The sequence below is a fragment of the Petaurus breviceps genome, unplaced genomic scaffold, assembly GCF_028583685.1.
Source record: "Petaurus breviceps papuanus isolate PSGF00001 unplaced genomic scaffold, PetGlider_PUasm1.0 90895, whole genome shotgun sequence".
Lineage (NCBI taxonomy): Eukaryota > Metazoa > Chordata > Mammalia > Diprotodontia > Petauridae > Petaurus > Petaurus breviceps.
Window position 1 is genome coordinate 136,080 of NW_027187372.1, and position 16,651 is coordinate 152,730.

At 37.0% G+C, this 16,651-nt stretch overlaps 1 protein-coding gene across 2 annotated transcripts in view; it reads left to right on the forward strand.

The window, feature by feature from the left end:
• Positions 1-16,651, forward strand: part of XPR1 (xenotropic and polytropic retrovirus receptor 1) — a 230,753-nt gene that overhangs the window by 30,306 nt on the left and 183,796 nt on the right. For both annotated transcript variants that reach the window (XM_069074364.1, XM_069074363.1), the window contains exon 2: positions 14,501-14,552. In XM_069074364.1, the coding sequence (XP_068930465.1) occupies positions 14,501-14,552 (52 nt within the window). The remainder of the gene's footprint in view (positions 1-14,500; positions 14,553-16,651) is intronic.

Consider the following 16,651-nt stretch of genomic DNA (forward strand, 5'->3'; position numbering starts at 1 on the left):
GAAAACACTTGTGTCATGCTATTCTCAAGAATCTCTAATGGCTTGCTTTCTGGATCAAACCCAAACATTTTTTCAATTAGTCAGTCAACAAGAATTTATAAAGCTCCATACTGTGACACTGTGCCATATATACCTCTTATAATTTGTCTTCATCTTGTGCTGGTTGAAATACTTTTCTTGAAGACATGACTAAACTAGATAGACTTTGACCATTTTTTTCCTTCTACTATGCTTAACTTAAGTACTCGCTATGGAGAACACAAAGATAAATGTGTAAGATGTGATGATTGTCCTCAAAGAGTTTATAGTCTAATCTTAAGGTCCTTTTCAGATCCTTGACTCTGTGTTATCCTGCTGTTAACAGACCCTTGTTGCATCTCAGACATTGCTACATAAAACTAAGTATGTAAAGCTATAATTGTAATGCAGACCTTCTCCACTAGACCAGGAATGAAAAATAGGTTTAAAGGAGTACTGTACATTTGGATATGACCGTATCATGATGAGTTGTTCGTGACAGCATATTGGTACCTTCAAAGGCAAACAGACTTTCTTAATATATGGCAGTTTCTAGATTTTTTAATGGTATCAAATGGTTTTCTAAGGCTAATGAATAAATACACAGTAATATAAAATTATTGATAATCCTTATACCAATATTTTCTAAATTGTTCTGTGGAATCCTGGTGTTTTATATGATATGAATAGGTATTTTGGAGATAAAATTTTGATAAGTGATAATATTTTCTCTCTAAAATATTACATATATACATATATTTTAATACATATACACACAAACATGCACATATACTTATAAGTATGGCCTTTTGATGTGGTTCATGAAAATAGTATTAATTTTCCTTATCTTGTTCTACAGGGATAGGATGGGTATTCCATTCCTCAAATCTTTTGGATTATGTTTTAATTCCCTAAGCCTCAAAGTATTCTATACCCCAAATTAATAGCTAGCATTTGTATAATGTTTTAAGGTTTGCAAAATGCTTTACAAATATTCTCATTTAATTAGTTTGTGAAATGTTACTCTGCTTTTCTGATATTTTACACATGGTAAAGACTATCTGTTCCAACTTACTCGTTTTACAGAGGCCTAGAGAGGTTAAGTGACTTGCCCAGTTATTTGTACCAGAAATGAATAGTTGATGATTATTAATAGTGTTCCTGACTATCTCCAGTAGTATAGGCAGAGTTAGGCTATTTGTAGAAAGTGGAGTTATGATATTGCCACAGGTAACTTCTGTACTTTTGCAGATACTTGATTTCTCATATATTTTATGACATAATATATTTCTAACTTTTTTCCCCTTCTTAAATTTCCCATACCTCCTTTATCTCTTCTCATCTTAAAACCTCTCTCCTCCCTTCTCATAGTTTCTGAAGTGGCTCTTCTTACCAAAGCCAGCTACTAATTTTTTCCCCTTGATTCTGCCCTCTCCCATCTTTTTCAGCACACTGCACTTATCACCCACTTTCTCTCAGATTTTCAACCTCTCCCTCTTGGTTCCTCATCTACTGCTTTTCAACATGCCTAAACTAGACCTTATCCCTTCAGGCTATTGTTCTGTAGCCTTCTTTTCTTAGACAAACTCATTAGAAAAATCTTTTTTTACACTAGTCAACCTGGACTTCCTCTCATTCCTCCATCCTTTTTACTCTGGTTTCTGCTGTCTTCACTCAACTGAAACTGCTTTGTCTCTAGTTACCAACAATCTCTTAATTGCCAAATCTGATGGTCTTGGTCCTCATCCTTCACTCCTTAACTGCTACATTTGATAGTATGGACCACTCTCTCTTTCAGAATGCCCTCTTCTCTCTAGGTTTTTGTGACATGACTCTCTTCTATTTCTCCTCATACCTATCTAAATTGCTTCTTAGTCCCTTATGGCGATGACTCATCATCCATGTTAAAACCCCTAACTGTGAGTGTTTGACAAGCACGTTCTAGATTCTAGGTCCTCTTTTCTTCTTTCTTGGTGACCTCATCAGCTTTCATGGGTTTAGTCATCATCTAGTGTAACTGTCTCCCAAATATGTAGGTGTACACACACAGACACACACACACACACACACACGCATACACACCCACCCCCAAATAATGTCATCTGAGTTTTAGACCTACAGTCTGTTGAACATTTCAAACTAGACGTCCCAGAGACACCTGGGGACAGACTCAGCAGGCCAAAACAGCTTTCTCTTCAAATCCACCTCTCTTCCAAACTTCCCTTTTTCTGTAGGAGAAACTAACATTCTTTCAGTCTTCCAGGTTTATAATTTTGATGTTATCCTTCCCTCCTCATTCTTCCTCACCCCAACTATCTTATCAGTTACTAAATCTTGCTGCTTTTTATCTCTACAACATCTTTTGCTTCTGATCCTTTCTCTTTCTTCACATAGTCATCAGTTTAGTTCAGATCTTTACTATTTTTCCCCTAGACTATTGTAACAGCTTCTTAACTGGTTTCCTTGTCTCTCACCATTCTAATATGTCCTCCATATTCTTGTTTTTTTCCTTATACACAGAACAGGACATGACCACTCCCCTACTCAATCAACTCCACTGACTCCCTAGTTTCTCTATAATAAAATATAAACTTCTCTGTTTAATTTTTAAAGCCCCTCATAGTCTGGTCCCAAACTATCTCTCCAGCTTTGTTGGAAAAATTCCTTCTCCCATACACATATTAAGATCTAGCCAAACTGATCTCTTGGTTCCTCATATGTGTCCCTCACAGCTGTATGTCTTTGTCTGGCTGTCCCCAGTGCTTAGAATGCCCTCTTTCCTTACTCTTACCTCATGGAATTCCTCTCTTCCTTCAAAACTCTTCTCAGATTCCACTTTCTAAAATACAAAGTCTTTCCTTATTTTTCTATTTGCTAGTGCCCTCCATCTAAAACAACTTTGCATTTGTTTTCATTTTCCTTATATTTATTTTGAATTTATATGTGTGTATGTGTATGTTAATGTATCCCCTGTTAGAATATTCGTAAGCTCCTAGAGAGAAAGGATTTAATTCTTTCTACTTGTATCCTCAGTGCCTTGTACCCAGTAGGACCTGATAAATTTTTGTTCATTGGTTTGATATTTATTGGAGTTATATACCTTAATTTATGAATTCATACATGGCAAAAATAGACTCGTTTTGGTGAGCAAAAAACCCAGACCAGACCAAAACAAAAAATTTTCAACCTCACTCTTAGAGTTTTGCTTATTGTTTTTTGTTTGCTTTGTTGTTTTTTTTTTTTTTATCATGATCACAACATGCTGAAGTATTCACATTTTAGTATAAGAACTCAGTTTTTAGCGCTTGGTAAATGTGCATTGGAGACTTACAAATGCCTGAATGATAAGACTCAACAGCAAATTTCTGCTCTAATGCAAGAGGCTTGTTGAGTCCACTAGTCGGCACAGTGGATAGAGCTACAGGCCAGCAGTCAGGAAGAGTTGAATTCAAATGCTTCCTTAGATACTTGCTGTGTGACCTTGGGAAAGTGATTTAACTTTTGATTGCCTCAGGCTTCTCATCTGTAAATGGGGATAATAATAGCATCTACCTTGGAGTGTTGTTGTGAAGATCAAATAAAATAATAATTGTACAAATGCTTAGCATAGTGCCTGGCACATAGTCCTATAGAAATGTTAGTTATTATTATTATTGTTATAAGTGCTTATTGGGTGTTTGAGGCTTGAAGTGGGAGACTTTCCTCTTGGATATTTGAGACCTCTAGTGGCTGAATTTGCAATTGATTTGTAGAATAGTGGAAACTATTATCAAAAAGGTATATGGAAATCACATAATCTGGAAGCAATCCCTTTTGAAAAGGTCTTTTGGTTCAGAACTATATTTCTTAGAGGGGGGTAGGCAATTACCATATCTTGAAAGTTCTACAGTGACTGAAGGAAAACATGTAGGATGTAATAGGCAGCTAAGTATATAAAACCATTGGTCAGTCAGATTCAGATTCACACCAGTGAAAGGATCAGAGAGAGGCAATTAGTAGAAGATTATTGAAAGGATTGGGGGAGGGATGATTTAGTTAAACTAGGCCTTAACTGAGAAAGCAGAAAGAAAAAAGAGAAAGATAATGAGGAAGGAAAGCTTAGGAGAAAAATGACAAGATAGGTGATCCAGAAAGATAAAAACTAGTTTGTCTGCAATTTTATAAAATAGGATTTAATGAATAATTTAGTATTTAAAAATTGGGAATTCAAAATAACTTCACTCTTATACAGTTTCAGTCATAAAAAAGGCCTTGAAGGAGCTAAGATAGCATATAAATAAACTAAAGATTTTCCTTTTTTCCTGTTGTGTTCTTTTTGTTATGTTACTCTATTTGAATAGTTTGGTGAAGAATTAACTGCCATACACAATTTTTAGTAGAAATCAATTTTATCTACAGGTGTTTGAATGACTATTGAGAATGGTTTCTAGTCTGGGAGAGTGGGATAATGTTCACATTGATAGAAGTTGCAAAGGGGAATTTTGGAAGGGGAAAGATGACCAAGAAGATTTTGTGCATTTTGAATTTGAGATAATGGGGAGACATAAGGGAAGAGGTCCTTTTGGCAATTGCAGATTTGGGAACTTGAATGGAGGTGAGAGGTCAGCAGTGAAGATCTTTCAAAGATTTGGCAGCCATCTACATGGAAGGGACGGTTAAAGCTTTGGGAGTTACACGAATGCTTTGGGGGAAAAGAGTAAGGTGCCAAGAGACTGGCAATGCCCAAGACTAGAGGAGGGGCAACAAAGAGTAGTGGAAGAGAAAGATCCCAGCAAAGAGACTGAGGAGTCGTTTGAAAGGTTGAATATGAACCTGGATAATTTAGTGCAATAGAAATCAATTAAGAGAATTTCAAGAAGGGAATTGAAAGAGGGGAGGGAATATGTATTAAGATAGTACCTATTATGTGGCTGGCGCAGTATTAAATATTATCTTATTTAGTCCTTACCACAACCCTTAAAGGTAGGTGCTGTTATTATGCTTATTTTACAGTGGAGGAAACTTAAGCAAAAAGAGAGGAAATGAGTTGCCTAGAGTCTGACAATAAGTGTTTGAGGCTGTATTTGAATTTCATCTTGCTATTTCCAAGTCTAGCTGTCTACCCATTGCACTAGCTAGATAACCTCTAGCTTCCTGTGCTGTCAGATGCTCCAGAGAGATTGTGGAGGGTGAATATTGAAAAAAGACCATTGCACACTGACTAAAAGGAAGTTATTGAATATTCTCCAGTTATAGTAGGCAAGTAATACCAAATTCTTACCATTACTTGAGAGAACAGGTAAGCTGAGTGGTGACAATACAAGCAAATCACAGGGAATAAGAGGAGAATATAAGGCAGCTGTTGTAGGTTGCATGTTTCAGAAATTTGGCAGTGAAAGAAAAGAGAGAAATCAGATGTTAGCAATCAGGACAGCAGAAGGGTCAAGAGAAAAACTTGGGATTTATATTTTAAGATGGGGAGATCTATGAACATTTCAAGGTAGGAAGGGAGGGGCCTCTGACGAAGAGTTGATAAAGTCAGTAGAGAGGAAAAGATTAGTTGTTAAGGGTGAAGTTCAGAGGACATAGAGTGGCAAAGAATGAATGGGTGTAGAGGTTGAATTTAGAAAAGAAGATTTATCTCTTTTTTAGACTGATGGGAAAAGTGAAGGATTAAATATAGCCTAGATTGTATTGGGGGTGAAAGTGAAGACATGTTAGGTAGTTTATACTTAGAAAAACTTGAACACAGGTATAGGGGCAAAAATTAGAGTAGTGTATAGAGTTGAGTATGTTCATTGAAGTCAGATTATGGAAAAAACTTGAGAACCATAGATTTTGGCAACTATTTTCTGAAGAAGGGAGTCATGCTAAAAGTGGGGATGAGGAAGATTGATATGGAAAAAACCCTGGATTTGAAGTCAGAATGCCTAGATTCAAATCCTGATGCCCTTTGCTTTACTACATGATTTTGAGAAAATCACTTACCCTTTCTCAGCACTTCTATTTCCACCTACCTTATTGGATTTTTATGAGGGCCAATTGAGCCAATGTAAATAAAACATTTTTGTGATTGAAAGATAGGCTTCACATTCATATAAACTACTGTTATTACTTTATAGGATACATTGAAAGGAAAAGGGATTGGAAGCAGAGAGATCTGTTTAGGCTGTCATTCTAGTAATTTAGGTATTGGATGTTAACTATGGTACTGGGCTAGGATGGTAATGTGTTCTCACTTCTATTGGAAAACAACAATCAATAGAATTTGAACAACTGAAATTAGCATCTTAAACAATCTCAATAAATTTATCAGACTAGATTAGATAGATGAGTTATATAGATTGGGCTCCTTGGACTTTTGTTCTTTCAGTCACTACCAAGGTTTCTGTAGTTGGGAGATGCATCCTCTTTCTATGCTAAATAGGGACTGTAGTTAGATCAAGGAATTAAATTTAATCCTTAAGAATTGCTGATGTGATTGCTTTGTAATCTGATAAATTCACCAAAGGGATCAGTTGGATTTTCTCAGTTTAAGTGAGAGCATCTGAAAATTTATTGTTTGGTAGGGGTATGTAGTTTTCATTTATAACTTTAAAATGAGATGTATTAAATTAATGGACTTTGGGGTTGAGAATAATGTTATGTTAACACATTTTTTTCAAGCAGTTTTATGGTTTGGAAATAAGGGGCTTTATAATGAAATAATTCTAGTTGAGTCACCTCTGTGTTATGATCAGAATTAGTAATTTCAAAGCTCTCAGTCTTAAAGACACTCAGCTGGTAAAATGTGAATCATGAGGTTTTAGAGTGGGCAGGGACTTTAGGTATTGTCTAGTTTGAATGCCATATTTTATAGAATGGAAGTCCAGCAAGGGTGAATGACTTTCCCAAGGTCACATAAGGAGTTGAGTCAGAACCAGGTATCCTTGCTTCCTATTTATTGTTCTTCTTGCTATTCTGTGATGCCTTCTATTCTAGTGAACTTGTTGGGGGGGGGGGACCTTCTCATAGTTACCTTGTCTGCAAATAGATTCTGGTAGACAATCCTGAAAACTTGTGGTATAAACTTAGGGGATTCTCTAGGGTTGCTGTTTATAGGGTTGATTCATAGAGTCCTACTCTGGGTACCATTGCTTCCATGGGAAATTCCTGACTGTTATGGATGCTTGTTTGCAAGCTTGTTGTTCCTGACAGAGTTTTGGGTACAGTGGGAGGGTCATGAGCTCAGTATGTTTATTGAATGTAATGGTAAGCAGAGTGGCCTAAATAATATAAATGATTATTATGTTATTAACATATTTAGAGATACTTCCTGAACTGTTAGTAAATATTAAGGAGGGAACTATAATAGTATGTCCATCTCTCCTTCTTACCCCACCTAGTGTGAGATGAGGATAGGCCATATAATAACTATGCTGGGAATGTAGTCTGTTATTTTACATATTTAAACCAAGACAGGCAATATACTAGTTAGCTTACCAGTATCCTTCAGTTTAGACTTTTGTGCTCTTTGCAACATTTGCCCCAGTTCCCAGGAAAGTATAGGAAAGGAGATTTGTCCACTAAGATTTTGTCCTTGACCCTTCTTCCTTGGTAATCTCATCAATTCCCTCAGCTTCTATTATCACCTTCATGTAGATGACACCCAAATCTTTATCTTCATCTTCACCCCTTCTCTAAAGCCTCTTGTCTCATATTTCTAGCTTCTTGGGTGGATCTCCATTTCATCTCCCTTGCTGTCACCTCAGATTCATCGTGTCCAAAGTAAGCTTTTCATTCTCTCTCCCAAACAGTCCCCTCTATCTAACTTCTCTGTTTCTCAGGTTTTAATTTAGGAGTTATCTTTGACTCTTCTTCTTCCTTCATCCCCAAACATTAACTTGTTGTTAAATCTTATTGCTTCTATTTTCACAGTATATCTCATGCTTAGCCCCTTCCTTTCAAATCTCACCAAAGCCACTTTTATTTGGGGCTTCATCTTTTTCTTACCTGAATTACCTAGAGTAGTTGTCCCCTAACATTTCTGCCTCCACTTTACACCCTTTTAATTTATCCTTGGCACTGACAAAGTTCTGTGATTGTGTCACTTCTCTTCAGTCTTTAGGGACTCCCTCTTGCTTATCAAATTAATAATAAACTTGGTTATTAATCCCGGTGTTGAAGGGTTTTTATAGACTGGCTCTGAGTTATGGGCCTAACCATATCTCATTATTTATTTTTCATCATTCAGTCTTAGTCCCAGTTACACTGGGTTTCTCTTTTTTAAACTCCAGTTTCTCTTCCTTTTTCTTCTTTGTGCCTTTTGCTCACATTGCCCTCCATCTAGAAAGGACTTTCCTCTTATTTCCCTCCCCTCCCACCTCTGGCTATTGAAGTTCTGCTTTTTCTTAAGATACAACTTGTTACTTCATTCATGAAAGCCTTGCCTGACATTCCAAAATTCAAATTCCTCAGGGTGCTTTGCCATGGCCTTTCCTTTTCACTTATGGCATTGATTCTTTGTGTGCTTGTCTTTCCCATTATGAGCTTATAAACTATTTGAAAGTAGGACCTGTGTCTTGCTGTCATTTCTGGGAATAGTGCCTTGCATATAGCAAGTTCTTAAATGTTTGTAGAAATTAATAGAAACCATGGAGTCTGAGAAAAGCACAATATGTTTATGGTACCTGTTTATTATCTTGAGAAATATTAGTGGTCAATTTCCTGAACTTTGTGTAACCTCCCCAAATGGTAATTACAATACACAATATTACGTAAGTGTATTGGAGAGGTGAGAAACAAATTGCTCTGTTGGTAGCTAATCAGTACATTGGACCAAATGCTGGGCCTGGAATCAAGAAGATCTGGATTCATGTTTGGTCTCAATTATTTGGTAAGCTGCATGACCTTTGGACCAAGTCACTTAATCTCTTTTTGCCTCAGTTTTCTCAACTATAAATTGGGGACAATAATTGCACCTACCTCCCAGGGTTATTGTGTGGATCAAAAGAGCATTTTGTTTTAAAAAATAAAAAAGGGTTTAGTATAGTGCCCGACATAGCAGATGCTATAAAAATGCTTATTTGCTTGCCTTCCCCTTCCCTTTTCCTTGTTAGGTCTGTGGGAAAAGGTCATTTACCACCTGAGGAAGTGGTTGCACTTGAGATGGTCTTTAAAGGGATTGAACAGGAAAATACCAGGAAGAAAGGAATATATTCAAGCCTGGGACTGTGCTGTTATTCTTTGTTTTTCTTTTCCCTTTGTCTTCTCTCTAGGCTACTTGTCCTCTATTGGCCTCTATAGAGTCAAGAGGTCACTGACCTGGTCTCTAGGGACTAGTTCAGAGGAGCACAAAATTCTTTATACTTCCCTGCTTAGCAAATTCCCCAGAAGAGCCAAACCCTCTTTTGTTTAGAAGAGCTAAGCTTTTCAAAACCAGCAGAAAGCTGTTAGACCCTAATCCTTCCTCTATCTTTATGTTAGGAAACAAAGCTTCCATTTAATAGATAGGGAAACAAGTTAATCGATTTAGGAACATTGGAGTTAGAGTTGGAAAAGGGTCTTTAGAAACCATTTAATTCAGCCTTCCCATTTTACATGTGAGGAAACTGTGGCTCAGAGAGAAGTGCTTCACAGTCATACAGGTGGTTTTCAGGCCACCTTTTTTTGGGGAGACCTTTCTTGTTTCCCCAGATGTTAGTGACCCCCCCCCCAGTTACTCTGTATCTTTTTAGTTTGATTGTGTGTGTGTGTGTGTGTGTGTGTGTATGTATGAATGTATGTATTTGGGCAGCTAAGTGGCACAGTGGATAGAGTACTGGGCTTGGAATTGGGAAGACTCATCTTCCTGAGTTCTAATCCAGCCTTAGTCACTTACTAGCTGTGTGATCCTGGGCAAGTCACCTAACCCTGTTTACCTCAGTTCCTCATCTGTAAAATGACCTGGAGAAGGAAATGGCAAACCACTCCAGGATCTTTGCCAAGAAAACCTCAAATGGAGTCATGAAGAGTTGAACACTAATAAAATGACTGAACGACAATAGCAGCAACAACATATCTGTTTGTGTGTGTGTGTGTGTATAGTATGTATGTATATATACCTTTATATGTGTGCGGGGAGGTGCAGCAGGGCTGAAAAAGAGTTGCTTACCCAGAGGCTAAGAGAGAGAGAGAGAGAGAGAGAGAGAGAGAGAGAGAGAGAGAGAGAGAGAGTGAGTGCATAAAAGAGACGGGATTCCCAGAGTGGTGGAAAACAGAGCCAACTTTATTATCCCAAGAACAAGCTTTTATACAGTGAAATCACAAATATCCCCCCAAGCTGCAACACCATGTTCTCTCCACTCCCAGGCAGGGGTGTATACCACTTATCATGAGGACATCATCACCGATCCAGGCCTGATAGCAGGCTCTTCAGCTGAGAGGGCTTATTCAGCCATCAGGGTCAGAGTTCCACTGGCCTGTGGTCCTCTACATATGTTCATTTTGTCTATTCTATTAGAAAATAAGTCCCTTGAAGGTAAGGGAAGGGAATAAACATTTATGTTACATTTATTGTGTCCCAGGCACCGGGACCAAATGCTTTACAAGTATTAACTCATTTGATTTGAAAGAGTTTTGCTTTTGTCTTTCTATTAACAGCACCTTGGGCAGTGCCAAGGTTGCTCAGTGGATAGAGCTCTGAGCCTGGAGTCAGGAAGACCTGAGTTTATATCCGACATCAGGCACTTAGTAGCTGTGTGATCTAGGACAAGTCAGTTAAACTCTGTTTGCCTTAATCCACCAGAGAAGGAAATGGCACAAACCACTCTGGTATCTTTGCCAAGAAAACCCCCATGGTTATGTGGGGGAGTGCTATGGTGCACAGGCTCACAAAGATTCGAACAGGACTGAACAATAGCAAAGCACAGAATTGCAGAGAATTCCCCAACTCTTAGACCCTAAGATTGCATGTCCTATTTTTTGTGACCCCATTTGAGATTTTCTTGGCAAAAATAGTGGAGTGGTTTTCCATTTCCTTATCCAGCTATTTTTACAGATGAGGAAACTGAGGCAAACAGGGTTAAGTGACTTGCACAGCTAATGTCTGAGGCCAGATTTGAACTCAGGAAGATGAGTCTTCTTGACTTCAGGCCTGCCACTCTATCTTCCATTGAAAATAAAATACAATGGGATAAAAAAATAGAAATTTAAAAAAATTAATTCTGTTATGTAGTTATTTATCATCTAGTGGAATGAGAATATGTTCACTGTTATCTTTAGACATTTGTAATAGTCAGGTCTGATAAGTGATACTGAAATCAAAATGATGCTCTTCCTGCTTTCTTGAATATTTTTACAATTGTAGATCTCTCAGACCTGTTGAAATGCAAGTCATTTATTTCATATTATCAGAAAGTCCTTGAATTTTTGAAAGATATCATGTCTTTGAATATAATATAAGCTTATATTTTTAAATGTGCAGTGTCTCAAATCACTTTTTAAAATTGCTATTTTGGGTTATAAAAGTGACATTTTTTCCTAGTTTTTCTTTATTTAGCAATATGGAACTTGAGAGTTTAGTTAGTTACTGATTTAAGTCCAGAAATTATAGAAAGGTGAGGGATAGGTATACGGAGTAGATCTATGATATTATTGACATAGGGAACTCCCAGATGAGGAAATGCTCTCTGCCAATTTAGTTCCTGTACTTTCTCTGCAATGTGTAGATTAAAGGGTTGCCTAAAGAGGGGTCACAAGCTAGTGTGTGTCAAAGGCATAGGATTTAGAGAATTGCCAAAGGCAGTGAGTGTTCTATAAAGGTAGGGGGCAAGGGGTGGTGTTATAGCTTGACTCCTAGGGGATGTGTAATCAGATTATGAGGAGATGGGTTACATGCCTCCCTCCCAGTCATAGCCAGTAGTGGACTGTTGTGTCTTCTACAACCACATCTCTGGTCCTTCAAGACTCCTTTATTCTACCAATTACCTCCACTGTGCAAGTTCTCAGCCTTCTCCATTCTTCAGTGGGGGGGACTAAATCCACTAATGAGTCAGAGGTTCGCATTTGAGGACCTAGAGGGCCACATGTGGCCTCCAGGCCGCAGGTTCACCACCCCTGTCCTAAGCTCATAAGCCTATACTCTCTCTGCTTTGCATTGAATAATATTGGCCCAAGTTATGTACTGAGGTAATAGTTCTCAGTTTTTTCTTTTTAAATACTTAGTTGATATTTTGAAATCTACAGTTTTAATAATGCCACATACTTGCTTACTTTAACTCTTGAGATAACAGGAAAAAGGTCTGTCCTTTTGTAGTACTTTGCTTGAACTTGTAAAATTAAGGCAGTTATTATGTACTTAAGAGAGCATTTATAGTCATTCTTTTTAGGCACATACACAACAGCTGGTCCATGGGTTTCAATTTATGTTTGAACTTATTGTAATATGGATTATTGTTGAATAAAATATTAATTTATCCAGTTTTTTGAATCTCCTTGGTTTTAATTTGGGAATGAGAAAAATGATAGCCTGTTGTTATTTTAAAAGTATCTGACAGAGATTTGCATTTCAGAATGACTTTATCTAAATAATACTATGTTAAAGAAGAGAATAAGAAAATTGGTTTGAAGAGGAAGTGATAGCTATATGGCTGTATTTATTCTCTTTAATGTTTTTTTGTCTCTCCGTTCCAGGGACTTGTTTAATATGGATTGGGTTTGGATAAAGCAGTTCTTAAAGAGTGTGTATCCTGAGGTTTGCTAAATGTGCACCAAATAGCATTGAAAGTTACACTTGCAGTCACATTTGTATGCAAAAATCAGTCAATATGTTGTTTATTAAGTGTCTCCTATATAGTAGGCATTGTCTTGGAGATACAAAGAAAGTGAAAAACATGGTTCTTATCTTCAAGGCAGTTAAGGGGAAGATAACATGCCAAACTATGCATACATGATATTTACAGTGTACATGGAGATTAATTATCTGAGACCAGGCATTGGAGGCTAGAGAGTGGGGGAGTAGGACTGAGAAAGATTTTCTACTGAAAGGTTTTGAGCTAGGTGTTAAAGATAGCCAGGGAATGAATCCAGGAGGTCGAGTAGATGAGTGAGAACATTTCAAGTGTGAGGGATAGAGAGCCAGTGAAAAGGCACAGAGATGGGAGAGGAATGTTGCATTCTCATCAGCAAGAAGGCCAGTGTTGCTAATTGTAGTATCTAAAGCAGAAAGTAAAGTATAAGGCTGGAAAGGTGGGGGGGGGCAGGAGGAGGTGGTCCTAGATTTTGAAAGGCTTTAAATCTTAAGCAGAAGAGTTTATGTTTGATCTTGGAGGTTAATAGGGAGCCACTGGAGTTAATGACAAAAGGGTCATCATATGGTCAGACCTCTCCTTTAGGAAGATGACTTTGGCAGCTGAGTGGAAGATGGATTGGAGTGGGGAGAAACTTGAGGAAGGGCATGGAATAATATGTATCCTATGTAGTGAACAAACAAAAGTATTTGAGAACTACTAGTAAAGTGTATTGGTTGATCCATATCATAAAACCTATAGTGTAATTTGATAGGGTGAGGATTTGATAATAACTTTCATTTTTGAATCAAGCTTTGTAATGGTAATAAAATGTGCAAATAAAATCTACAGTGTTAAGATACATTTCATTCATGAACATGTATCTGTCAGACACAGAAGACCTTATAAAGGTTTCCAAACATGTTGCATATTAATTGAATTTGGGGGTTTCCAGATGTTTATACATCCCAAAGCACTGTCCTATCTCACATAAGGTCATTATTTCAATATTTAAAGAATATGTGATTTTGTTGGTGTGATGAAGATGAAGATCATGGGCTTCTACAACTTAGTGAGTAATTTTCACAAGTTGTAGCAAAAAAAAAATTTTTTTTCATCTTGCAGACAAGCTGGTTTACAGATTTCTTTGATTCTTATCACAATTGTGCTCATACACCAAACCTGTCCAGTTTATAGGGACTTTATGTTCTGCTGGCATAGCCTTTAGTAGTCTGTGGTCACTTACGTACCTCTTCATTCATCAGAGTATCTATAGAATAGATACAAGATAATTCAATACAAGAAAGAGAGGGCTCTGCGTTTGGGCAAATCCGGAAAGGCTTTGAGTAGATTGTGGTGCTTGAACTGTGTCTTAAAGGAAGAAGGGAATTCTGTGAAGTAGAGGTGAGGGGAGAGTCAAGGTATGAAGGGACCTCAAATGTCAAGTCCAGTCCTCTCATTTTACCAAAAGGAAGCTGAAGCATAGAGAAGTTAAATGACTTTTCCAAGGTTACATAGTTGATAAGTGACAGGTGAGGCTTGAACCCAGTTCCTCTGACTCCAAATCCAATAATGTACCGCTTTCAGTTGTACCTATATTATGGCTACTTGAATTCTCACTAGTTGCATATGTTAGGAGTTTTTGTAGAGTTATTATCTGGAGCCAGAAAATAATACTATATCTTAGTTTAAATACTTTATTATAAAGTTTATTCAAGGTTTGATGTGGTTTGTTTTTATTTTTTTTTCTCCCACAGGCTTTTAAGGATATGCTATATTCAGCCCAGGACCAGGCACCTTCTATGGAAGGTAAGGAACCAATAACCTTGACTTTATTTATGTAAGCAGTAAATATAATTTCCTATTAAAAAAAAACCTTTTATATTGCAAAATTTGGTTGAATTGCTGATTTTATTGGTTACCTAAAATTTCACATACAAAACTAGATGTATGCTACTATTTTTGTTTTTTTTACATCTGTGGTTTATATTTAACAGCTTATGTTTATATACTATATGCTTTATATTTATGTAATGTGTATGTTTTATATATTTGTAATGTTTTCTAAATCAGTTGGTCTAGTTTTCTCTTGGTCTAAGCCAATGGCTCTAATATTGATGCTCTCATGGACCATTAGGGTAGCTTAATTTTTCTTCTTCAGATAATGCTCTTATGTCACTTTAGAATTAGCCATGGGTTTCTCTGTATGTGGTGCTCCTTTATCTACATACTTTTGTACTTCTTTACCTTAAATTTATTCATTTTCTCTTGCTTACCTCCATTTTGATGAGAAATAGCACTGCTTCCTCCCCGCCCTCCGCCAGCCTTCCATTTATACACATTTATGTATGGGACAATAGGAACATCAGAGCACATTTATCACACTTTATAATTTGTTCTAATATCCATCCTGATATCAGTGGTTCTTATTTTTCCCACTGTTTATACATTTAACCTTATTTAAGGGTTTGGATAGGAGTTGTGAGGTAAAATGATGGTGATTTCTAATGTTAGTGAACAATCATGACTGAACATTTATAGCCTGAGGCACTCTCCCTTTTGAATCTGGGTATTCTTTTTAAATTTCAGATTAAACTTTTTCAAGAAAGATGAATTTTTGATCAAGGATCATGTAATTTTGAATTGGAAAGATTTTCTCAACTTTGTTGTAGGAAAAATGAAGCCCATAGCGTTAAGTAACTGATAGTTAGTCAACAAGCTTTTATTATGTCTGCTATGTGCCAGGCACTGTGCTAGGCACCGGGAAGACAAAGAAAGAGAAAAGACAATGATACTGGATACTTGGCATCAATTTTCTGACTGCCATTGAGAGAGAAGACTTTTTTCTCTATTATTATGGGATCTGTTTTAAAAATTGAACACTTTTAGGAAAACTAAAAGGAACTCTTACAGTCTATTACTTTTAGGTGCCAGTTACCCAGAAATGTATAGAAAATTATCATTTCCAGATTAGCTTTTAATGGTAACCACCCAAGGTATACAGGTTAGTTTAAAATGTGAAAAAGTTTCTTGTCAGAAAGTATTTTCTTTATATGAAGTTGTATGGTACATGCAGGCATAAATCTGAGTTCTACCAAAACTGTAATCAAAGAGCAAAAAATGAAAGAGGTAAAAGAAAGGAAGGTAATAGTACTCCAATAAAACACCCTAAACCTACCAAATAATATTTATTTGTTTGTTTGTTTTCTGATATCATAATCAGAATGCTGTCCTATCAAGCCTTTGGCCTCTGGTGACTTGCTTTGTTTGCTGTATTGTTTTGTCATAACTATCAAGAAAATCCTGTAAATATAATCCAAATCTTTGAGCAGGTACAAATGGGATAGAAATTGTTTGTACTTTTATGTACCACTAACAAAATATATTGCAATGGTGAAGGAAAAAAATATAAGCAAAAGCAACAGATAGGTACATGGTAGGTCTGAGCAGGCTTCAACATGTGAAGAACTTTGAAGAAGAAATGGAGTAAAGGATGATATAAAGAAATTGGTATGGTGTGGAGAGAGAATGGGCTACTTACATGGCAAGAGTGAAGGATGACAGGTGGATGACCAGAGTGCTGTCAGGAGAATGTGAAAAAAGGTCTTTTAGCATGTTGGATGACTTTCTAGGGAAAGCTGTGTTACCCCGATCCACTTGGCCCATCTCTGTCCTTTGTTCTTCCCTGGAACTTCCTGGGGAGCAAATAGCCTGCCTCTCATGGCCTCCTCTTTTACCTTTACATTAGTCTGAGATTTAACCTTCCAAAGAAGACTGTGCCTTCTTTATTGCTGTATCTTTCCAGGGTACTTATATTTTAGCCTTGAATTCATGTCTTAGGCCTCTGTCCTTCCCTAGTGCTACAGAGATCATTCCCAGACCAGAACAAACCCACCTGAAATTTCCAG